This window comes from Oncorhynchus keta, chromosome 17 (genome assembly GCF_023373465.1).
Source record: "Oncorhynchus keta strain PuntledgeMale-10-30-2019 chromosome 17, Oket_V2, whole genome shotgun sequence".
In the NCBI taxonomy this organism is placed as follows: Eukaryota; Metazoa; Chordata; class Actinopteri; order Salmoniformes; family Salmonidae; genus Oncorhynchus; species Oncorhynchus keta.
In genome coordinates this window covers 12,021,593-12,048,078 of record NC_068437.1, presented here as the reverse complement: position 1 = coordinate 12,048,078, position 26,486 = coordinate 12,021,593, and the positions used below count along the sequence as shown (strand labels likewise).

General features: G+C 42.5%; 1 protein-coding gene across 3 annotated transcripts in view; it reads right to left on the bottom strand.

Annotated features, from left to right (window-relative positions):
* Window positions 1–24,925, bottom strand: part of ptprja (protein tyrosine phosphatase receptor type Ja) — a 64,649-nt gene extending 39,724 nt beyond the window's left edge. For 2 of the 3 annotated variants that reach the window (XM_035790680.2, XM_035790681.2), the window contains exons 1-5: window positions 24,605–24,925; window positions 3,243–3,258; window positions 2,823–3,035; window positions 2,329–2,586; window positions 1,817–2,077 (exon numbers count right to left, since the gene is read on the bottom strand). In XM_035790680.2, coding sequence (XP_035646573.1) covers window positions 1,817–2,077; window positions 2,329–2,586; window positions 2,823–3,035; window positions 3,243–3,258; window positions 24,605–24,682 — 826 coding nt within the window. In that variant the 5' untranslated portion in view covers window positions 24,683–24,925. The remainder of the gene's footprint in view (window positions 1–1,816; window positions 2,078–2,328; window positions 2,587–2,822; window positions 3,036–3,242; window positions 3,259–24,604) is intronic. The other variant, XM_035790682.2, reaches the window with a different exon arrangement.
* Between the last annotated feature and the right edge of the window lie 1,561 nt (window positions 24,926–26,486).

Sequence of the window (26,486 nt, the reverse complement as noted above, 5' to 3'; positions counted from 1 at the left end):
TCAAGACAGAGTCTGGACAATGCATAGAAAAGCCAGCGAGATGTACGGTGCCATCAGAAAGTATTCATACCCCTTGGCTTATTCCACATTTGGTTGTGTTACAGCCTGAATTCAAAATGGATTAAATAAAAAAAATGCTCACCCATCTACACACAGTACAACATAATGACAAAGGGAAAATCTATTTTTTAGAAATGTTTGCATATTTATTGAAAATGAAATAGACATATCTGTGAGTCTTTCTGGGTATGTCTCTATAAGCTTTACACACCTGGATTTTACAATATGTGCACATTATTATTTTTAAATTCTTCAAGCTCTGTCAAGTTGGTTGTTGATCATTGCTAGACAGCCATTTTAAAGTCTTGCCATAGATTTCCAAGCCAATTTAAGCAAACGCTATAACTCGGCCTATCAGGAACATTCAATGACGTCTTGGTAAGCAACTCCAGTGTATATTTGGCCTTTTTTTAGGTTATTGTCCTGCTGAAAGGTTTTCCTGCTGAATTTGTCTCCCATTGTCTGTTGGAAATGAGACTGAACCAGGTTTTCCTCTAGGATTTTGCCTGTGCTTTGCTCTATTCTGTTTATTTTATCCTAAAAACCAAACTCCCTAGTCCTTGCCGATGACAAGCATACCCATAACATGATGCAGCCACCACCATGCTTTAATACATGAAGAGTGGTACTCAGGGATGTGTTGTGGATTTGCCACAAACATAACACCTTATCTTGTGCTCTTGAGTGGTGCAGTGGTCTAAGGCACTGCATCTCAGTGCTAGAGTATCGTCACTACAGACACCCTGGTTTGATTCCAGGCTGTCTCACAACCGGACGTGATTGTGTGCCGCCCTATGGGACTCCCAATAACATTTTTTTTTGTTGTTGCAGTTTTACTTTTGTGCCTTATTACAAATAGGATGCGTGTTTTTGAATATTTTTATTCTGTACAAGTTTCCTTCTTTTCACTCTCATTGTTAGTATTGGGAGTAACTACAATGTTGTTGAGCAGTCCTCAGTTTTCTCCTATTACAGCCATTAAAAGTTGTAACTTTTAAAGTCACCATTGGCCTCATGGTGAAATCTATGAGCGGTTTCCTTTCTCTCCGGCAACTGAGTTTGGAAGGACGCCTGTAATTAATAACTTCACCATGCTCAAAGGGATATTCAATGTCTGCTTTTTTATTTTTACCCATCTACCAATAGGTGCCCTTCTTTGCAAGGCATTGGAAAACCTCCCTAGTCTTTATGGTTGAATCCGTGTTTGAAAGTCACTGCTCGTAGTCATTCAAAAATCATTTTAAACAATTATTGCACACAGAATGAGCCAATGCAACTTATTATGGGACTTGTTAACCACATTTTTACTCCTGAACCTATTTAAGCTTGTCATAACAAAAGGATTGAATACTTATTGAGAGACATTTCACATTTTCATTTGTAATTCATTTGTAAAAACAATGCGCAAATATTGTACAATCCAGGTGTGCAAAGCTCTTAGAGACATACCCAGACAGACTCACAGCTGTAATCGCTGCCAAATGTGATTCTAACATGTATTAAATCAAGGGGTTGAATACTTATGTAAATGAAATATTTCATTTTCAATAAATGTGCAAATATTCATAAAAACATGTTTTAACTTTCTCATTAAGTGGTGTTGCGTGTAGATGGGTGAAAAAAACAAATATCTGATAAATTTCGAATTCAGGCTGTAACACCAAAAGACTTGCAATAAGTCAAGGGGTATGAAAACTTTCTGAAAGAATTGTATATCTAAGAAAGATATCAAAAACCACTCAACAAAGATGCTTACTTGTAAAAGTGGTTGTTTCACTGCCTTCTCCTACAGTTGTATTATCTCCAGCCACTGCAGTGACTCTGAATGTGTACCCCACTCCAGCAGGCAGCCCAGTGATGGTAGTGGAGGTTCTTGTGGTATTCTTACTGCCAATGTCACTGCCATCAGTCCACACTATTATATAGAAGGAGCTGTTTCCCTCTGGTTCAGTCCAGCTCAGAGACACAGAGGATGTTCTGATTTCAGACACAGTAAGTTTCCTGACGATTGCAGGCTCTGTGCGTGCAAGAGAGAGGGACATTTGGGAAAAGATACAGAATTTCAACTGAATCAAGTCCAATATTATCAAGTGAGCCTAAATGAGAGCCATTTACTGTGAAATGCATGAAAGCATTGTGTTTCTTAATGCAACAGACATGGCAACTTATCACATGTTCTTGGATGTGAACAAGTAATATATCAACGAATGTATAAATGGTGCCTGTGGCAATGACACAATCCGACATTAAAGTACCTGAGTTACTCACTTGTATATTTCAAAACGGTTTTGTTTCGTCCTTCACTTTTGTTATCTCCAGCCACTGCAGTGACTGTGAAGACGTACTGCGCTCCAGCAGTGAGAGCAGTAACATTTACAGAAGTTCCTGTGGTATTCTGACTGTCATTGATACTGCCATCAGTCCACTCTACTTTATAGAAGGAGCTACCCTCTGGTTTATTCCAGCTCAGAGACACCGATGATGTTGTGATTTTGGTGACGGTGAGGATTGTGATGGTTTCAGGCTCTGTGCGTGCAAGAAAGGTGGGTGGGGGGAGAGAACAAGTATGTCTGGAATTTACTACAGAAGTAGACGTTGTGAGCCGCAAATATACAGCCGAAGCACATTGGTGACGTTGATGTTCTCACAGTAAATAAGATAGGCGTTTTAAGGAGAGCTTGTCAGGATCAACACAAAGTTATTTTCAGTCCAGGACCAGGCTTGATCTGGGTCAAAACCAGCCCTTAGAGTGAGATACTTACTTGTTGTGAAGTTATTGCAGCAGTCGACTTGTTGGATATCGTTACACAGGACATGCACACGGTGGGTGGACCCAGGAGCCAGTCCAGACAGGGTGGCCATAGTTGAGTTGGAGAACACAGAAGTACTGCCAGTGCTCACGGTGCAGTTGGCGTGTACCTGAATATTAATCTCTGTTGCTGTTGTGCTGGCTTTGAAATTCGTACAGGGAGCGCCTAAAATGGTAGGAGAGTTTTGGATTGAGGGAAACCAAATCAGAACTTGTTTGCACTTGTGTATACTGTACCTGTTTGAATAACGATTAGGACCTTGATTGTGTTTCTGAAACTTTGAAATGAAGTGTACTTCCTATCATTTATCGTCATCTACTAACTTCAGATTTATATTTCATAAATTCTTGAAGTGGAAATGGCTGTACTTACATTGAGCTTGTGAGCCCTGTAAGGAAGATGAAAAGGACAGTTAGTAATCATACCAGTAGAGGTCAGCATTGACTCAGAACAGTGATCAAATTGTTGCCTCCACATGTCCTGGCCTATTCTAGCAATTTTACCATCTAGGGCAGGCCTGGGCAATTATTTTCCATGGAGGGCCACATTAGAATATATTTTTACCATCACGGGCCAGAATCAACAATAACAATGCCGCAGAGCCAGACGGATCACCAGGACATGTACTCTGAACATGCGCTGACCAACTGGCAAGTGTCTTCACTGACATTTTCAACCTGTCCATGACCAAGTCTGTAATACCAACATGTTTCAAGCAGACCACCATAGTCCCTGTCCCCAAGAACACCAAGGTAACCTGCCTAAATGACTACTGACCCGTAACACTCTGTAGCCATGAAACGCATTGAAAGGCTGGTCATGGGTCTCATCAACACCATTATCCCAAAAACCCACTCCAATTTGCATACCGCCCCAACAGATCCACACCGCCCTTTCCTACCTGGACAAAAGGAACACCTACATGAGAATGCTATTCATTGACTACAGCTCAGTGTTCAATACCATAGTGCCTTCAAAACTCATCACTAAGCTAATGACCCTGGGACTAAACACCTCCCTCTGCACGGGGGCCCCTCAGGGGTACGTGCTTAGTCCCCTCCTGTACTCCCTGTTCACCCATGATTGGATGGCCAAACACGACTCCAACACCATCATTAAGTTTGCAGATGACACAACAGTGGTAGGCCTGATCATTGACAACGTTGAGACAGCCTATAGGGAGGAGGTCAGAGACCTGGCAGTGTGGAGCCAGGATAACAACCTCTCCCTCAACATGATCAAGACAAAGGAGATGATTGTGGCCTACAGGAAATGGAGGACTGAGCACGCCCCCATTCTCATCGACGGGGCTGTAGTGGAGCAGGTTGAGAGCTTGAAGTTCCTTGGTGTCCACAACACCAACAAACTATCATGGTCCAAACACACCAAGACAGTCGTGAAGAGGGCACGACAATGCCTATTCCCCCTCAGGAGACTGAAAAGATTTGGCATTGGTACTCAGATCCTAAAAAAGTTCTACAGCTGCACCATCGAGAGCATCCTGACGGGTTGCATCACCGCCTGGTATGGCAACTGCTCGGCCTCCGACCGCAAGGCACTACAGAGGGTACCTACATGTTCATGTTGAAATCAAATCAAATTGTATTTGTCACATGTGACGAATACAACACCTTACAGTGAAATACTTACTTACGAGCCCCTAACCAACAGTGCAGTTAAAAAAAAAATACAGATAAGAGATAAAAGTAACAAGTAATTAAAGAGGAGCAGGAAAAAAAACAATAGGGTGTTACCTCAATTACCTGGACTAACCGATTCCCCCACACATTGACTCTGTACCGGTACCCCCTGTATATTAGCCTCGCTACTGTTATTTTATTGTTGCTCCTTAATTATTTGTTATATTTAAAAATAAATATTGACTGCATTGTTGGTTAAGGGCCTGTAAGTTAGCATTTCACTGTAAAGTGCATGTGACAAATACAATTTGATTTGATTTGATTTGAGAGTGTGGCTCCACATTTCTGGCTCCTACAGATTCCACAACTTGGATAAAGTCATTCTACAGTCACATCCAAAATGATTGGCACCCTTGATAAAGATGAGCAAAAAAGACTAAAATAAATAATACAAACACTGAGCTATATTGTATGATCAAAACATTTTGAAAAGTATTTTATTTCATGCAATTGCTCAGAGAAAGAGATTTTGTTTAACAAGTTTTTTTTAAATCTAAAAAAAGTGATTTTTCTCAAAATGATTGACACCCCTAAATATTGTTATAACTAAAATCAAACAAAATTAAATCTGCATTATCATTCTACTTTAAATTAATCTCAGTTTAAGGAACTGTATTGTGGCCTTCCGTGGCTTCCTGTTTCACTGGGGTATAAAAATGAGGTAACACGCATGTAAAATCCCTTTGTTATCCATCACCTTGGGGAAAGGCAAAGAAATCACAAATGTAAAGAGAGAAATGGTTGTTGACATTCATAAATCAGGGAATGGGTAAAACAAAAATACTGAAAAACAATTACACTTACCACTATTAGGGCGACAATTAAGAAGTTTAAAATCCTTGGAGCAGGGGTAAACCTGCCTGCTAAAGGACCTAAGTATATCTTGTCCCCACGCACAGTGAGAAAGGCAAATAAAAAGTCCAAGGGCGAACGTTTGAAAATGGTAGAACTTTGCATCTTAGGGTCACCAAGTCTCTAAATCTACAATTAGACGCCTCCTCCATGCCAATAGGCTATTTGGAAGGGTTTCCATTAAAAAAAAAACTTTATTGATATTAACCAACAAATGTAAATGCCTGTAGTTTGCTAAACAGAGATGAGACAGAAATAGAGCTCTTTGACCATATACGCCAGTGGTGGGTTTGTACTTCGAAAGAAGAATGTAAATACAGAAAATAACCACATACCTACTGTAAAATATGGTGGTGGATCTTTGATGTTATGGGTCTGTTTTGCTTCCACTGTTCCTGGGGCCCTTGTTAAGGTCAACGGCATCGTGAACTTTACTAAGTACCGGGACATTTTAGCTAAGAACCTGGTTTCCTGGGCCTAGGCCATCAACATCCACAACGAAATGGTTAATTGACCACAAAAATCAGAATTTTCTCTCAGTCTCTGGACTTTTGAAAACCTGTGGTTTGAATTGAAGAGGGCAGTCCGTCAGCGCAGACCGAAGGATGTCAAGGATCAGGAAAGATTTTGTATGGAGGAATGTCCTCTGATCATCCCAATGTATTCTTCAATTTCATAAAATATTTTGCTCTGAGCAATTGTATTAGTATAAAATAATATCAATATCATTTCTTGGAGCATACAATATACAGTAGCTCTTGTATTTGTATTGTTTATTTTATACAGTCTTTTATGCACACCTTTATCAACAGGGCCAATCATTTTGGACGTGTCTGTGTCCCCTTTGGGCCAGATGGGTCATGACAAAGGCCATCTCAAGTCTCCAAGCACATTACCTACCAGTGGAATAACCTATGTACAACAGTGGAGGCTGTTGAGAGGAGGACGGCTCATAATAATGGCTGGAATGGAGTCAAAGGAATGGTATCAGACACATCAAACATGGGGGTTTTCATGTGGTTGATACCACTCCATTGACTCCATTCCAGTCTTTCGTTATGAGCTGTTCTCCCCTCAGCATCCTCCACTGATGTACAACCTCTACAACGTCAGGCAGCTGAAGAAATTCTGCATGGCCCAACGAAGACCCTCACAAATTTCTACAGATGCACCATTGAGAGCATTCTGTCGAGCTGCATCGCCGCCTGGTACGGCAACTGCACATGGCTCTCCAGAGGGTGGTGTGGTCAGCCCAACGCATCACTGGGGACACGCTGCCTGCCCTCCAGGAAATGTACAGCACTCGGTGTCAAAGGAAGGCCAAGATGATCATCTAGGACTTCAGCCACCCGAGTCACAGTCTGTTCACTCTGCTACCTTCTGGCAGGCAGACACTGAAAAACAGCTTCTATCTCCTGGCCATCAGACTGTTGAACAGCCAATACTAGCTGGCTACCTGCCCAGTTCTCAGCCCTGCACCTTGAGACTAATGCCCCATGAATATAGAGTCATTGAACGCTGCCCACCTCATACTCTGTTTATAAACTGTTGTTTACTCACTGTGTATATACTGTGTTCCCGACATAACCCATCCTAATATACCTACTACTGTAGATACCATTTTCTTTCCAAATTATACTGAACAAAAATATAAACACAAACATTTCAAAGATTTTACTGAGTTACAGTTCATAATAAGGAAATCATTCAATTAAAATACATTCATTAGGCCCTAATCTATGGATTTCAAATGACTGGGCAGCTAGGCCCACCCACTTGGCAGCCAGTCCCACCCACTGAGGAGCCAGGTCCAGCCAATCAGCATGAGTTTTTACACACAAGATGGGCTTTATTACAGACAGAAATACTCCTCAGCACCCCCCCCCCTCATACGATCCTGCAGGTGAAGAAACCGGATGGGCTGGGGTGGTTACACGTGTTCTGTGTTTGTGAGGCCGGTTGGGCGTACTGCCAAATTCTCTAAAACGATGTCGGAGGCAGCTTATGGTACAGAAATTAACATAAAATTATCTGGCAACAACTCTGGTGGACGTTCCTGTAGTCTGCATGCCAATTGCACACTCCCTCAAAACTTGAGACACCTGTGGCATTGTGTTGTACTGTATAACAAAACTGCACATTTTAGAGTGGCCTTTTATTGCTCCCAGCACAAGGTGCACTCATGTAATGATCATGCTGTTTAATCAGCTTCTTGATATGCCACACCTGTCAGGTGGATGGAGTCTACTTGGCAAAGGAGAAATGCTCACTAACAGGGATGTAAACAAATGTGTGCACAAAATTGGAGAGAAATAAGCTTTTTGTGCGTGTGGAAAATGTTTGGGATTTTTATTTCAGCTCATGAAAAGTTTCGGAGGGACACTTTGCATGTTGTGTGTATATTTTTGTTCAGTGTATATACTGTCTGTACACCCCACATACAGTGTTTATATTCTGGATTCTGACACATGCTCAATAATATATCAACTCTAGATTATTAATTGGACCCATTCTGTCTCCGGATTTCTTGTTTAGATTTTTTGTGTATTGGTATTGTATTTGCGAAACATACACTGTTGGAGCTAAAATCATAAGCATTTCACTGCACCTGCTATAACACCTACGAATCTGTGTACACAACCAATACACTTTGATTCAATGTTTTGTATGATGGCAACTTGCCAGTTTCCTAGTCCAGTCCACCACAACTTTTGATAAGTCAAAAGTAAACCTTCCACCAATAGAAACCGCAGGCCTTAACTGATGTCCTGCGGTCCACTCTGTTTACCAGACGACTAAACATCACACCCACATTATCCCGTCCCCTATACAAACCTGGTCCTCGCCAAGACAGCCTCGGCTATACAGTCCAGCAGATGAGGAGATGCATTAACTCCACTTAACATACTGGGTGTGGTCTGGTTAGAAAAGTCATATCCTTCATTACATTAGCCACAGTTGGGCACACTTGACAACTCGCGGGACGACATTGACGAGGACGTTGACTGAAATGGTGTAATAAAAAGCCAGGCATAGACTCAGACCAACATCCAGACCCAGATGTAGAGCTTTCAGATCCAGACCTCCAGGTAGCAGCCCATCCGCTGGGACAGGAAGATATCCTCTCTGGGCCTACGGTCACCACTGCCTCCCCTGGTACTCCCCGGAGACCCCTCTCGCTGTCCTTACCCTTGCCATCACTATTGATATCACCAACCCTGCCACATCTCCCCCCCTGCCTGCCACCCCTCCCAACTTCCCTCTTCTCTCCATCCCCTTTGTTCTGCTATTCTTCCTAAAGACTAGGGGGACAGACTAGGGGGACCGCACAGGGTGTGGGCTTGGGAGGTTAGGTTCTTTGATGCAGTTCTGGCAGTGCTAGCGTTGTGAGAAAATGAGGAGACAGACATGCCGGCGACTTGAAATACAGCTACAGACGTTAATATAATAATAATAATAATATAATAATAATATAACTGACATGAACATGACCCAACAGTCTATGTTCCCCTGAAAGTGTTTAATTCTGATAAACATTCTGAATTTAGAGGCTGCAGTAGTCCAAATGGGACTTGAACCCACAACTTTGTGATTGTCAGTCAAACACCTAAGACATGACGTCAAGAGGTCTAAACATCTTCATGGGGTTGTTGATGTTATACTATGAATGTTATATGTTCCATACACCAGATACTTGTGCATCTTGAGACATACTGTAGGAGGAAGTCATTCACTGTATTTCTGCTCGCTCTCGCCCTCCCCCTCCCCTCCCCTCCCCTCCCCAGGGGCCTTTGTAGACGACACAGGGGTCTTTGTAGATGACACAAAAGGCCCCTAACCAACACATCACCCAATCTGGAAGACATCTTTCGTAGGCCAAGCTCAATAAATCTGGCCTTGGATGTCCTCTCTGTTAGTGTGTGTCCATGAATTCTTGTGTGCATTTCATACAGATAATAATAATATAATAATAATATATGCCGGCCTTTTAGATTATGTCATGTGTGCATACATTTTACGCTCCCCACTACCCTGGCGTTACAAGCGCCATTTACCAACTGAGCTAAAAACAGATTATGCCTTAGATTATGCTTGTGAAGCTCCTCTGATTTGAGAAAAAAACATATATATATATACACTTCCTTGAGACAGGGAAAAAAATCACCTAATATTTTCAAGTATTTAGTGGATACATTTTAGTGTAACTTGGCTGATATTGATTGATGGAGTCCCTGCGAAACACCGGGCTAAAACAGTCTTTGGGGGTTTGCCAGCTGAAAGTGTGTGTGTGTGTGTGTGTGTGTGTGTGTGTGTGTGTGTGTGTGTGTGTGTGTGTGTGTGTGTGTGTGTGTGTGTGTGTGTGTGTGTGTGTGTGTGTGTGTGTGTGTGTGTGTGTGTGTGTGTGTGTGTGCACATGAAGGAGTGGACAGAGCATGGGGAGCGAGTCTGGTGGTTTTGAAGCTGAAGTTCTACATTCTACACTGCGGGTGGAAATCCTAGAAACAGGATACATACCCTCAGAACAGCCTCAACTTGTCAGGGTATGGACTCTACAAGGTCTCGAACGCGTTCCACAGGGATGCTGGCCCATGTTGACTCCAGTGCTTACCACAGTTGTGTCAAGTTGGCTGGATGACCAAAACTATCCTTCTTTAACCTGTCTCCTCCCCTTCATCTACACTGATTGAAGTGGATTCAACGAGTGACATCAATAAGGGATCATAGATTTTACCTGGTCAGTCTGTGTCATGGAAGAGCAGGTGTCCCTAATGTTTTGTAGATCGTAGATCGCAAAGCACTATCTGTGAACTAGCTAATTGCTTGAAATGCTGGACTTTTCACGACCTCGTGAAATTCTGTCTGGTCATGGAACCAGCATCACCCAGGTATAACCATGCTATAGAAAACCTTAAACAGGTTTTCACAAAACTCATTCAGAAATATGTTTCACCCAATGCAGTTCCCTTTCAAAAAGGCACTATGTGTGTCTATGATGTGTGAAGTTCATGACAAATGTCATTCTGACTTTGTAGATATTGCAAAAACGTATCTTTCATTACGTGTACCGTTTTACTGTGAAGCCAAAGGCACATTTCCACATGCATTGTGTGGACTTCTCCCAGCCAGCCAGCCAGCCGGTCTCTCTCCTGAGTGACCTAGTCATTGTTTTTAAGCTGAAACAACATCCTGGCACCAAGTAGCCCACCCTGGCCTGGCCTGCGACACACCCTGATAACAGCATGGAAGGAACACAGGTCCTCTCAGCCAGTGGGATGTACAGGTAACTGACAAAATAAAGGAAATACTTGAGTAAATGAGGGATACAAACAATATTGAAAACAGGTGCTTCCCCACAGGTGTGGTTCTCAGTCACCAGATCTCAATCAAATCCAACACTTATGGTAGATTCTGGAGCCGCGCCTGAGACAACATTTCCTCTACCACCATCAACAAAAAAACGAATGATGGGATTTCTCGTGGAAGAATGGTGTTGCACACCTCCAATAGAGTACCAGACACTTGTAGAACCTATGCCAAGGCACAATTAAGATGTTCCGGTGGCCCAACGGCCTATTAAGACCCTTTTATGTTGATGTTTCCTCTATATTGGCAGTCACCTTTGACCTCCACCTCAAACAAAGGAAGAGAAGTGCCACCCGACATGGTCTAACAAACCAACGCTCGGACTCCTTCATCTGGTTGAGGTGATGACACCGCTGCTAGGTGATGCGCCTCCGGGAGACGTTCCTTTGAACGACAAGTTAGACTGGAACGCTTGGAGTGTAATCAATTACTATGCCATGGTGAACGTCTGTGGTGTTTCTATCAAACGAGTGTGGACATTCTCTCACCACGGATGGTCTCTGTCCCTGATCCAGACATCCAGTCGTGGCATCAGCCATGTCCGCTTCTCTCTGTGGGCTGTAACTGTTCATTAACCGGTAGCCAGACATCAATGGCTAATTGAAGTGAGCGACGAGGAAGTAAGAACTGCAGCTAAAACGGTAACTAACCCTGCAGGGAAATTTGGGATGATATCTCCATCCAAAGCCATGATAAGATGTACACGAGATAGCCTCTGTCTGTATTATACAGGACTTGAGCTTACAGGTTTTATTAACAGTCTCACCGTATATGCCAGTCTGTTTCTGCCAGCGCTTTAGCGGGCGTTCAGGCGGACATTTTGTATCTGCCAAAAATGAATCGCACCCATTGTTATGCTATGCTAGTCATACGTTGAAGGATGATAGAGACGACACATTAAGTGATAGCATACCCATCTAGCACAAGCGCACCACAACAGCAATCACATTTGAACAATTTTTACAACCCCAAAAACCATTTTATAATGTCCTTTCTACGATCACATTTACAACCTGTACGAGCATCATCGAACACCACGCTACTGACTGAAGCGTTCTGAATCGATCATTTTGTCTGTGGACTGTAACTGTGTAGCAGATAAGATAAGTGTTTTAGGAGAAAAGCCAGTTGTGTCACACCACGTCCCCCAGAGAGAGTTCAATGTCTGTTTGATGGCAGCCATTTTCGGATACATTTGCCTCTGGATTTGTTTGCTGAGTTTCCCGGAGTCAGTGGCTGGCAGATGTGACAGAGAGATTGTTTTCCAGTTACTGTTTAGCCAGTCACTACTTTGGCCCAAAGTAGTCAATAAAAAGGAAAATCCCTTATTGGTAATTTAATTGAAGTTTTGAAAAGAAAAGACAAGTATCTTCAGTGGATTAGCTAGTTGTTTTCTAGGTTGTCTTCTGTGTCGTTTTTGTCTCTTTTTTGGGGGTCATTTTTTGAGGGGGGGTCATTTGTGTGTGTGTGTGTGTGTGTGTGTGTGTGTGTGTGTGTGTGTGTGTGTGTGTGTGTGTGTGTGTGTGTGTGTGTGTGTGTGCAGCCCTTTGTGTGTGTGTGTGTGTGTGTGTGTGTGTGTGTGTGTGTGTGTGTGTGTGTGTGTGTGTGTGTGTGTGTGTGTGTGTGTGTGTGTGTGTGTGTGTGTGTGTGTGTGTGTGTGTGTGTGTGCGTGCATGCAGCCCTTTGTGCGTCTGTGTACATGCATGTGTGTGCATGTACCTGTGCTTTTTCATCCCATCCTACCTCCCACTCTAGTGTCCCACACCACCTACTGTATCGTGGCTCTGATCGGGATCTATGGAAATCAGCTGAGTGGTATTTGGTGTCCCAGGCCGGCGGTGCTATAGTGTGCTTTGCTGTGTGGAGATGCCTATCTGGCCTTATTGTATAACAGTCGGCACCACTTCTCCCTGCTCAGGTTACTGCCCAAGCTGCAGCCTCACTCACGCAAAAACGCTAGGCAGGCAGCCCAGCAAACAGTGGACAACAGGGTGTGTTTGTGACACGTGTGTGTGTGTGTGTGTGTGTGTGTGTGTGTGTGTGTGTGTGTGTGTGTGTGTGTGTGTGTGTGTGTGTGTGTGTGTGTGTGTGTGTGTGTGTGTGTGTGTGTGTGTGTGTGTGTGTGTGTGTGTGTGTGTGTGTGTGTGTGTGTGTGTGTGTGTGTCGATACGGTCAGCAGTTGTGCACCACACCACAATACCTATGAGAGCAAACCACCACAGACCCACAGCGGCATAGTGCATGAAGCACGCTAATGGGACTGAAATACTGGGCAATTTTCCTTCTTTCATTGTAAAACAGGGAAGCCAATCGGTGGTTCACAAAGATCTTGGATACTGAGAGCTATGTTTATCCACAGCTGAAGTGTCAATTTTATCATACCCAACCATACACTAAATCCCAGTTTAGGGGAATCAGTCAGTCAGTCAGTGAGAGAAGCTGGTCTCTCATTCACATGGGGCTGTAGCCCTGGGTCTCTTTGTCAGGCGTTATAGACATGCAGAGGAGTCAGAGGCCTGTTCAGGAGGCAACATGTTTGGGGCTGTTAATTTGGAAGTGGCCTGTCTGGATTCTGATAGGGGATAGAGGGAGTGGGCTGTGCAGCATTCCATTAAAGCACACTTGATATGACCAGTTTTGTGACAGCCGTACTTTTGACCCGCGATGGACGCAGGAGCCTCTGTGCTGTTTGAGATCAGGCTTAATAAGTCCTGATTTCCAAAAGGTAAAGGATAAGATGTCAGTTCTATATGTTGCGCATTGGAGGCTCCTCAGAGGAGGAAGGGGAGGACCATCCTCCTTAGTGAATAAAAATAAACATTTTAAAACTTGAAAAAGTAATCCTTTTAAAATAAAACTATACTAAATATATTCACGTTACCAAAGAATTGATTAAAACACACTGTTTTGCAATGAAGGCCTATATTAGCCTCAACCACACTCTGTAGGATAGCACCATGGTGTAGCTGGAGGACAGCTAGCTTCCGTCCTCCTCTTGGTACGTTGACTTCAATACAAACCTAGGAGGCTCTTGGTTCCCACCCCCTTCCATGGAGTTACACAGTAATTCTGACAACTTCCGGAGGACGTCCTCCAACCTATCAGAGCTCTTGCAGCATGAACTGACATGCTGTCCACCCAATCAAAGGATCAGCGAATGAATCTAGTACTGAAAGCATAAGCTGTAGGTTGTGTGTAGCGGTTATGACATGGTTTGGCTTGGAAAGGTTTTTTCGCCTGATCACATACAGCTGATGTGTTGTTCATTGAAGGGAAAAGGTTCAAACAAAGGGAGAAGGTGAGAGGGAAAACGACGTGGCTGCTATGAAAGTGAACTGTGTTTATGCGTGCTCAGGGGTGTATTCATTCCACCGATTCTGTTGAAAGAAGTTTGTTAAACGAAAGCAAACGAAATGGGGATAAAAAAAATACCTGAATTTGTCCAATAGAAACTCTCGTTTGCAACTGTTGGACTAATGATTAGATAAGCTAGATGCAGGCAAGAGTGTGCAAGACGGTATTGAATGTGTCACTGTCTGTCCATGTGTCACGGTCTGTCATCTCAATTTTTTTCTCTCGACCTGTGTGCACCTAAGTTGTAAACTTTCATTCACAGGCTGGGTTGTAGCAACCTCATGATCGTTATAGGGAACATTTGAGTATCATGTAGTAGCCTAAACCTATCGATGTTACATTGAACTGGGTGAATGGAATATGAATGATAGTCATCCAACATGCTGTATGTAACAGAAATAAGGCCATGCTCGTGAAAAAAATCATTGTCTTCCCTCATAATAAACGTCACTGACCACCACCAATGTTGCGTGGCACCAAACACGACTTCAAAGTGCTGTGATTGTGTTAGTGTAAATGGAAAGAGGAATTCAACAGAGGTATTGTGTCACAATTTTGATTAGGGAACAAAGTACAGTAAAGCCTTTACTCAAAAGTCTTCCGTCCCCATCTAACCTGTGTGTGTGTGTGTGTGTGTGTGTGTGTGTGTGTGTGTGTGTGTGTGTGTGTGTGTGTGTGTGTGTGTGTGTGTGTGTGTGTGTGTGTGTGTGTGTGTGTGTGTGTGTGTGTGTGTGTGTGTGTGTGTGTGTGTGTGTGTGTGTGTGTGTGTGTGTGTGCCCATGCTCTTTATTCCAGGAAAACACCCCTAAATGTAGATGTGACCGCAACTTGTACACAGCTGCGTACGTAACTATAAAAGGGGACAGGACTCGCTTCCTTGTTCCCGAGATGGACCCACTGATAGCAACGTCACAATTTTCCCATCAAAAATGAGTTCACGGGCAGAGAAGTCATTTCACACACACAGACAGACGAGAGTAATCATTCCATGATAAACTCATGCAAAGCAAAATGTACTTTTCCTGGGTCTTTAATTGCTGTGGTCTCGCTCTCCGAACTGTAGCTGCTATCTCACCACCCACACTGTAGTTAACAGGGCTATTTGATCTCAGAGGCCATGTCGATGCTGCCGTCTGAAATCCTTTCATGGGTACAAATCACATACAAATTTCCCTGTTACGAAATAAATCGGGATGTGACAGTCTATTGTGATGCTGTCTTTTTGCTTGTGTGGGTGCTGGAGGTGGCATTCAATGCAAATAAACGCATTTGGAAGATTGACTGTCGATACTTGACGGTGAACAAAATTTAGCTCCCTTGTTTTTATGTCAACTTCTCGCCTGCTTTTAGTACACACACTGAGTATACGAAACATGAAGAACTTGTCAGGGCACGGACTCTACAAGGTGTCGAAAGTGTTCCACAGGGATGCTGACCCATGATGACTCCAATGCTTCCCACAGTTGTGGCAAGTTGGCTCGATGTCCTTTTGGGCGGTGGACCATTGTGGATACACACAGGAAACAGTTGAGCATGAAAAACCCAGCAGCGTCGCAGTTCTTGACACAAAAAGGTGCGCCTGGCACCTACTACCATACCTCATTCAAAGGCACTTAAACCATTCGTCTTGCCCATTCACCCTCTGAATGGCACAATCCACGTCTCAACTGTCTCAAGGCTTAAAAATCCTTCATTAACCGTTCTCCTCCTCCTTCATCTACACTGATTGAAGTCGATGTAACAAGTGACATCAATAAGGGATCATGGCTTTCACCTGGTTAGTCTGTCATGGAAAGAGCAGGTGTTCTTAATGTTTTGTAAACTCAGAATTCTGCATTTCAATACGAAAACAGTCTCTCCCGCTCATCTGTTATTTTCCATACAGTCTCAAAAACACAAAACACAAAGACCCTATGGGCCAATGGGGAAACTGGATGCTCTTCAGATCCAATGTTAACCTATCAGTTCCATCACTCGCCCAGATTTTTACATGTCCTTCCATTGGACCCCTAGAGGGGAGCGAGGGCTCCCGACCCATGCTCCCCAACCAACCTGACAGAGCTTGAGAGAATCTACAGAGAAGAATATGAGAAGCTCCCCAAATACAGGCATGGCAAGCTTGTAGCGTCATACCCAAGAAGACTTGAGGCCGTAATCACTGCCAAAGGTGCTTCAACAAAGTACTGAGTAAAGGGTCTGAATACTTATGTAAATGTGATATTTCCGTTTTTTTAAAATAAATGTGCAAAAAAATGTGAACAACCTGTTTTTGTATTGTCATTATGGGGTATTGTGTGTAGATTGATGGGGGGGGGGGGATTATTTAATACATTTTAGAATAAGGCTGTAACGTAACAACATGTGGTAAAAGTCAATGGGTCTGAATACTTTCACCCTTGGGAAACAGTAGATGAGAGGGGGCACAGAGAAGGAAGAGGAAGGGGAAGGATGAGAAAGCGGGGAAGAGAAGTGGGAATGATGTAGTCAGTATGGGAGGAGAACATTACATTCATAGTGGGCGAGAAAGAGAGTAAGAGAAAAAGCAAAATAACAAAAAAAATTGCCAGCAAGAACAATAACAGGAACGAGATTATGTAAAATACTTTCAAGTGCCTTTTCCCTATTGACCTTTCAACCCCTGGGTCCTTTGAGCTGTGAAACACAAAGGTGCCCTCCTCTGAAATGGGTCTTATCTTATCGGTCCCCTACCCACCATCATCATCACCATAATCTCTCCCTTTGGTGGCACTGCCAGCCACTGTTCAATCATGCACGCACACATTCTCACAACCATGGTTATCAGTACCCGAGAGCTATCAATAGGAACTCGCTCTCAACCACATACAAATCCTAATCTCAAAGCCTTCCACAGTCCCCCAGGGGCCAGCCTAGAAAAAACTGAGGGTTATTAGAAAAATGGGTGCAATAGTAGCGTCTATTTCTCACAGCTTTTCTCTATTTCAAACAATGTTCCTTATTGACCGTAAAAGATCTGAGGTTAACGGTAGAGCGAAATGTGGAGGTTATGAAGTAATCTCAGTGAAGAATTCTGTTAAATATTTTGTATTTTTTTGAATAAAGGTTTAATTTTCTCTAAATCCAATATGGCCAATCCTTCTTCCCACTATCCACTTCAGAGGACGACTTTGATATTCAAAGTTGAACATTGGATCATGATACGGTTTTACTTAACTTTCCACCCAGTGCTATAGGTCACCCTTCTCAGTCCTCCCATTTCCCAATGTTTCTGCTGATTTGGTTATATATGAATTCAACTAATTAGCAAAAAAATCTCTGAAGCTGGAGACTCATATCACACTCACTAGCTTTAAGCACCAGCTGTCAGAGCAGCTCACAGATCACTGCACCTGTACATAGCCCATCTATCTACCTACCTCCTCCCCATACAGTATTTATTTATTTATCTTGCTCCTTTGCACCCGCAGTATCTCGACTTGCACATTCATCTTCTGCACATCTACCATTCCAGTGTTTTAATTGCTATATTGTAATTTCTTCGCCACCATGGCCTATTTATTACCTTAACTCCCTTATCTTACCTCATTTGCACTCACTGTATATAGACTTTTTGTTTCCTTTTGTTCTACTGTATTATTGACTATGTTTTGTTTATTCCATGTGTAACTCTGTGTTGTTGTATGTGTCGAATTGCTATGCTTTATCTTGGCCAGGTCACAGTTGCAAATGAGAACTTGTTCTCAACTAGCCTACCTGGTTAAATAAAGGTGAAGTAAAATAAATCAAATACAATTAGCATAATGCTTAAATTGAACAACAGATTCTGCTAACTTCCCTTGTGATATTTACCCTTTAACTATAGTGCAGTTCACCTCAGAGGCTGGACTGTCTCTTCTACCTGTGTTATATTAACAGGATTAAAAATCCATTTTGCATATGTACCATGACCTCTTCTCATCACGATCACTGTGTGTACTCTTCATAGAAGTTGGCAAGGTGATAAGGCATCGCCTTACCACATCACTAAATCACCACTTCCTCATCACCCTTAAATTACCCCGTTTAAAATGTTTTAATTTGAAATGTAACCTTTATTTAACTAGGCAAGTCCATTAAGAACAAATTCTTATTTACAATGACGGCCTACTCCAGCCAAACCCGGACGATGCTGGGCCAATCGGGCGCCGCCCTATGGGACTCCCGATCACAGCTGGTTGTGATACAGCCTGGATTCGAAACAGGGTGTCTGTAGTGACGCCTCAAGTACTGAGACGCAGTGCCTTAGACCGCTGCGCCACTCGGGAACCCCTTAGGCTGGGTGGACACGCCAAACCAAAGCTTCTCACTGTTTGGGGCATTTTTCATAGGCACAGCTCTTCCAGCAACACCCTTCAAAACTACTCCCAGTGGAACTACCATTGGAATAACATATGTATTTAACTTGTAACAAGCGAGTCAGCACATGCCGTTTGTGGGATACTTTTGATTCACTTTTCAATATTATGTTATATTATTCGATAAATCATTTAGTAAATGTAAGATTACAGATGTAAAGCGTTGCCCTGAGCTCTCTCTCTCAGCCTGAAGTCTTACTCCTGTAGCCTACACGTTATACAGTGGGGCAATAAAGTATTTAGTCAGTCACCAATTGTGCAAGTTCTCCCACTTAAAAAGATGAGAGCGGCCTGTAATTTTCATCATAGGTACACTTCAACTATGACAGACAAAATGAGAAAACAATCCAGAAAATCACATTGTAGGATTTTTAATGAATTTATTTGCAAATTATGGTGGAAAATAGTGGAAGTTTATCTCAATATTTTGTTATATACCCTTTGTTGGCAATGACAGAGGTCAAACGTTTTCTGTAAGTCTTCACAAGGTTTTCACACACTGTTGCTGGTATTTTGGCCCATTCCTCCATGCAGATCTCCTCTAGAGCAGTGATGTTTTGGTTCTGTTGCTGGGCAACACGGACTTTCAACTCCCTCCAAAGATTTTCTATGGGGTTGAGATCTGGAGACTGGCTAGGCCACTCCAGGACCTTGAAATGCTTCTTACGAAGCCACTACTTCGTTGCCCGGGCGGTGTGTTTGGGATTATTGTCATGCTGAAAGACCCAGCCACGTTTCATCTTCAATGCCTTTGCTGATGGTAAGCTTGGTTACTTTGGTCCCAGCTCTCCTGCCTGGTGCAGGTCTACAAGATCTACCATCTTCAAGAGAGCAAGAGTTGCACCCCTTCTGAAAAAACCTACACTCGATCCCTCCGATGTCAACAACTACAGACCAGTATCCCTTCTTTCTTTTCTCTCCAAAACTCTTGAACGTGCCGTCCTTGGCCAGCTCTCCCGCTATCTCTCTCAGAATGACCTTCTTGATCCAAATCAGTCAGGTTTCAAGACTAGTCATTCAACTGAGACTGCTCTTCTCTGTATCACGGAGGCGCTCCGCACTGCTAAAGCTAACTCTCTCTCCTCTGCTCTCATCCTTCTAGACCTATCGGCTGCCTTCGATACTACATTTACATTTACATTTAAAGTCATTTAGCAGATACTGTGAACCATCAGATCCTCCTCTCCACCCTCTCCGAGTTGGGCATCTCCGGCGCGGCCCACGCTTGGATTGCGTCCTACCTGACAGGTCGCTCCTACCAGGTGGCGTGGCGAGAATCTGTCTCCTCACCACGCGCTCTCACCACTGGTGTCCCCAGGGCTCTGTTCTAGGCCCTCTCCTATTCTCGCTATACACCAAGTCACTTGGCTCTGTCATAACCTCACATGGTCTCTCCTATCATTGCTATGCAGACGACACACAATTAATCTTCTTCTTTCCCCCTTCTGATGACCAGGTGGTGAATCGCATCTCTGCATGTCTGGCAGACATATCAGTGTGGATGACGGATCACCACCTCAAGCTGAACCTCGGCAAGACGGAGCTGCTCTTCCTCCCGGGAAGGACTGCCCGTTCCATGATCTCGCCATCACGGTTGACAACTCCATTGTGTCCTCCTCCCAGAGCGCTAAGAACCTTGGCGTGATCCTGGACAACACCCTGTCGTTCTCAACTAACATCAAGGCGGTGGCCCGTTCCTGTAGGTTCATGCTCTACAACATCCGCAGAGTACGACCCTGCCTCACACAGGAAGCGGCGCAGGTCCTAATCCAGGCACTTGTCATCTCCCGTCTGGATTACTGCAACTCGCTGTTGGCTGGGCTCCCTGCCTGTGCCATTAAACCCCTACAACTCATCCAGAACGCCGCAGCCCGTCTGGTGTTCAACCTTCCCAAGTTCTCTCACGTCACCCCGCTCCTCCGCTCTCTCCACTGGCTTCCAATATGAAGCTTGCATCCGCTACAAGACCATGGTGCTTGCCTACGGAGCTGTGAGGGGAACGGCACCTCAGTACCTCCAGGCTCTGATCAGGCCCTACACCCAAACAAGGGCACTGCGTTCATCCACCTCTGGCCTGCTCGCCTCCCTACCACTGAGGAAGTACAGTTCCCGTTCAGCCCAGTCAAAACTGTTCGCTGCTCTGGCCCCCAATGGTGGAACAAACTCCCTCACGACGCCAGGACAGCGGAGTCAATCACCACCTTCCGGAGACACCTGAAACCCCACCTCTTTAAGGAATACCTAGGATAGGATAAAGTAATCCTTCTCACCCCCCTTAAAAGATTTAGATGCACTATTGTAAAGTGGCTGTTCCACTGGATGTCATAAGGTGAATGCACCAATTTGTAAGTCGCTCTGGATAAGAGCGTCTGCTAAATGACTTAAATGTAAATGTAAATGTACAATTTTGTTTCTGGTGTCCTTTGACAGCTCTTTGGTCTTGGCCATAGTGAAGTTTGGAGTGTGACTGTTTGAGGTGGTGGACAGGTGTCTTTTATACTGATAACAAGTTCAGACAGGTGCCATTAATACAGGTAACGAGTGGAGGACAGAGGAGCCTCTTAAAGAAGAAGTTACAGGTCTGTGAGAGACAGAAATCTTGCTTGTTTGTAGGTGACCAAATACTTATTTTCCACCATAATTTGCAAATAAATTCATTAAAAAATCCTACAATGTGATTTTCTAGATTTTTTTCTGGTTTTGTTTGTCATAGTTGAAGTGTACCCATGATGAAAATTACAGGCCTCTCATCTTTTTAAGTGGGAGAACTTGGACAATTGGTGGCTGACTAAATACTTTTTGCCCCACTGTATATGAGGACCCACGTCCAAAACAGCATGATCATGTCAGGATACAAGCACAGCCCTCTCAAGTACTCACTCACTCACACACACACACACACACACACACACACACACACACACACACACACACACACACACACACACACACACACACACACACACACACACACACACAGTCCTCATTCAATTCCTGACCCCTTTGTGTGGGACTCACACATCTTCACATGCCATTCTCACTCACCCTCTCCAGAAAGATCAGTTGGAGAGCGGTGGACCTAGTTTATAGTCAAATAGTGGTTGGATAAGCACAGGTTAAATGGCTAATGGGCTCCAGCAACTACAGTGCCTTGCAAAACTATTCCTTGGATTTCTTCACAATGTATTGTGTTACAACGTGGGATTAATTGAATTGTCATTTTTTTGGTCAACAATCTACACAAAATACTCTGTCAAAGTGGAAGAAAAATTATATATTTTTTAAAGATTCATAGAAATTCAATAACAAAAATATTGTCATTGCATAAGTATTCAACTCCCCAAGTCAACACATGTTAAAAACACCTTTGGCATCGATTACAGCTGTGAGTTTTGGGTAAGTCTATAAAATAGCTATGCACACCTGGATTGTGCAATATTTCCCCATTATTATTTTCAAAATTCTTCAAGCCCTGTCAAGATGTTGGGGTCATGGCAAGACAGCAATTTTCAAGTCTTGCCATAGATTTTCAAGCAGATTTAGGTCTAAACTATAACTTGGCCATTCACTCACTGTCTTATTGGTAAGCAAGTTTTCCTCCAGGATTTTGCCTGTTCTTAGCTCCATCCTGTTTCTTTTTATCCTGGAAAGACTCCCCAGTATTTGCTGATGTCAAGCATACCCAAACCATGATGCAGCCACCACCAAGCTTGAAAATAAGGAGGTAGTTACTCTGTGATGTGTTGTGTTGGATTTCCCCCCAGAAATAGGGCTTTACATTCAGGCTCAAAAATTATTATTTTGCTGTGTTTTTTGTTGTTGTTGCATGTTTTGGAATATTTGTATTCTGTATGTTTGTATTCTGTATGTTTGTATTCTGTATGTTTGTATTCTGTATGTTTGTATTCTGTATGTTTGTATTCTGTATGTTTGTATTCTGTATGTTTGTATTCTGTATGTTTGTATTCTGTATGTTTGTATTCTGTATGTTTGTATTCTGTATGTTTGTATTCTGTATGTTTGTATTCTGTATGTTTGTATTCTGTATGTTTGTATTCTGTATGTTTGTATTCTGTATGTTTGTATTCTGTATGTTTGTATTCTTCTTTTCACTCTGTCATTTAGGTCATTATTATTATTATTATTGTGGAGTCACTACAATGTTGTTGATCCATCCTCAATTTTCTCCCATCACAGCAATTGAACTCTAGCTGTTTTTTACAATTATTTTTCTTTATTACGGATGTCCTCATGGTAACATCCCTGAGCAGTTTTATTCTGGTCCTGCAGCTCAGTTCAGAAGAATAACTATCTTTGAAGTGGTTTTATATATACATAATCCACAGCATAATTATTAACTTGACCATACTTAGAGATATTTAATGTCAGATTTGTTATTGTTACCCATCCACCAATCACTGTCCTTCATTATGAGGCTTTTGAAAAGATACCCGGTCTTTGTAGTTGAATTAAAAATATACATATATATTTCACCTTTATTTAACCAGGTAGGCCAGTTGAGAACAAGTTCTCATTTACAACTGCAACCTGGCCAAGATAAAGCAAAGCAGTGCGACAAAAAAAAACACAGAGTTACACATGGAATAAACAAACGTACAGTCAATAAAACAATAGAAAAACTATATACAGTGTGTGCAAATAAAGTAAGGAGGTAAGGCAATAAATAGGCCATAGTAGCGAAGTAATTACAATTTAGCAAATTGACACTGAAGTGATAGATGTGCAGATGATGATGTGCAAGTAGAAATGCTGGTGTGCAAAAGAGCAAATAAAGTATATAAAAACAATATGGGGATGAGGTAGTTGGGTGGGCTATTTACAGATGGGTGCTTGAAATTCAATACTTACAGATGTATGTATGGAGGGACAGAGGAAGGGTTCGTCATTCAAAAATCACGTCAACCCCTATTATTCCACACTGAGTGAGTCCATGTAACTTATTATGTGATTTGTAAAGCAACATTTGATTCCTGACCTAATTTTGGGTTGCCTAAACAAAGTGGCTGAATACTGATGCAACAACTATATGATTATTTATCTAAAAAAAAAAATAATAAATATTCTTCCACTTTGACATTAGAGTATTTTGTGTAGATTGTTGACAATTTTTTGTAAACAATTATAACAATTTAAATCCGGCTTTGAAACACAATACAACATGAAGAAATGCAAGGGGTCTGACAACTTTTGCAAGCACTGTTTGTGCAAAGCATGTTTAATGTTGTGTTTGTGTATATTGTGGCCTATTCCTTGCGAATTAAGTCTATGTTGGTATTGTTGGTGTTTGTAGGAATATGACGTTCTACTATTACAGATGGGTCTGTAGTACCTAATCTAGTAGCTGGCAATACGCTTGTTGTGTAGCCCATTGTACATGTTGAGTCCATTGAAAGACCCTTTAACAAAAGACATATGTATAAATATCAAATAGCCTAAAGAGAACAATAAGAATCACACCCATATTATGCCTAAATATAAAATACTGAATCCCAGAGTGACATTTTTGCATTTTACTGTATGAAATAATTGTCAAAAAAATGTGAGGGTATTGGAGAGAGATTAACACATTCTCTCACATCCAACTGAATGAAGACAATCCTGGGCCCCCATGCGAATAAATAGCTTAATATTGTTGAAACGTAAAGGTCAATGTATTAATTACTTAGTGACATGAATTGATTACAGTCCCAATTCCAACAAGACCGTGTATTCATTGCACAATGGAAGCACTGTCATAAACGGAATACATTCTGTAACCTTTCAAATTGAATGGATTTGACAGAAGGAAAAACATCGAAAAAAATAAGATGTTCCATTATTATTATTATTATTCAATGACTTTACAGACTCATGTTTACAGACTCTCTATACAGACTGATAGTGATAGGCCTAAGTCTTACACGCAGCAGCCGCTTGCTGGCAAAATAACATAACTTTACCTGACGCGACAGGTGCAATGTTCAGCATAGTCATTTATGACACAATATTGTGGATTTTCTATAGAAAAAAACAAGACCGTAAAACCTCTCCAAGTTGTGTTTATGTTGTCAAATATAAATCAATCACTTACTTTGAGAAACAGATATAGGACGACAGACGTCCTGAGAAGAACACCGAAGCAGGACATTCGGCTCATGGCGCCAAGCATCTGGGAGAAACCTCACAGGCGTTTCTTGCTGGTTGGTGTGCGCTTGCAATTCCAAACGTCACTTTTTTTCTCAAACTATCTCCTCGACTTTTGATTTTATAGACGCGTACAGTTTAGCCTTGTCGCTGGTGTGGTCTTGTAAACTGTTGCGTTGGCTCCGGTCGCCAAACGAGTGGTGGTGTTTTATAGGAAGAAGTTACTTTTCTGTGTCCCCTTTTGCGGGGTGGAGCGGTGGCCTCTGGCGTCACTTTCAGAAGTTATAGTTATGTGCATGCCTGTGCAGTCAGCTTGGCTATGCGCCTCCTCCTCTCCTTCACTTTCTGGCAATGGTCTCTGTGGTCATTTAATCAATGCTGTTGCTAAAGTTACCGGGTCCTCTTCCTCCGCGAGGACTTCGGGGAGGAAGTCTTTTCATTCAGAAATGTAGACATCCCACATTCTTGCCATAACTCCGCGAAACAGTGTTAAGAAATGCATCCATGACGGGGTTCCTCAACAATTCCAAGCACAGCCAAGGCAAATGTTTATGGAAACTAAAATCACAGCTTTCGGGAATATGTTCTAAAACATGTATACATGACAAATCACATTTGATTTGAAGTCTTATCTCCACACCTAAATAATTTTAATATTATTTATGTTGTGTGTATTGATACAGGTTGTTTACAATGGGCCTTATGTCCCTTATTTGCATACACCAGACCTGAGTCATATACCAAATCTATTGAACTGGCTTGATTTTGTTAGCCCGGTATTTTAAGGAAAACATGGAGTAGTCCCAAAAGTGCAATCCCTTAAATCAAGTGTAGCTTAAATTCTAGACCCAATCCACAAGATACATACCGTGTTTGTCATACAGTCAATTCGGGAAGTATTCAGACCCCTTGACCTTTTCCACATTGTTACTTTACAGCCTTATTCTAAATTGATTAAATACATTTTTAAAAATCCTCATCAATCTACACACAATATCCCATAATGACAAACTGAAACAAGTTTTGTAGAAATCTCAGCTAATTTATCAAATAAAATAAAAATCTTATTTACATACGTTTTCGGACTCTTTGCTATGAGACTTGAAATTTAGCTCAGGTTCATCCTGTTTCCATTGATCATCATTGATGTTTCTACAACTTGACTGGAGACCACCTGTGGTAAATTCTATTGATTGGACATTATTTGGAAAGGCACACACCTGTCTATATAAGGTCCTACAGTTGACAGTGCATGTCAGAGCAAAAAACAAGCCATGAGATTGAAGAAATTGTCTGTAGAGCTCTGAGACAGGATTGTGTCGAAGCACCGATCTAGGGAAGGGTGACAATAAATGTCTGCAGCATTGAAGATCTCCAAGACCATAATGGCCTCCATCATTCTTAAATGGACGAAGTTTGGAACCCCCAAAAGTCTTCCTAGAGCTGGCCACCTGGCCAAACTGAGGAATCGGGGGAGAAGGGCCTTGGTGACCAAGAACCCGATGGTCAATCTGACAGAGCCTCAGAGTTCCTCTGTGAAGATGGGAGAACCTTCCAGAAAGACAATCATCTCTGCAGCACTCCACCAATCAGGCCTTTATGGTATTGGCCAGATGGAAGCCACTCCTCAGTAAAAAGCACATGACAGCCCGCTTGGAGTTTGTCAAAAGGCACCTAAAGGACTCTCAGACCATGAGAAACAAGATTGGACTCTTTGGCCTGAATGCTAAGCGTCACATCTGGAAGAAACCTGGCACTGTCCCTACGGTGAAGCATGGTGGGATGTTTTTCAGTGGCAGGGACTGGGAGACTAGTCAGGATCGAGGGAA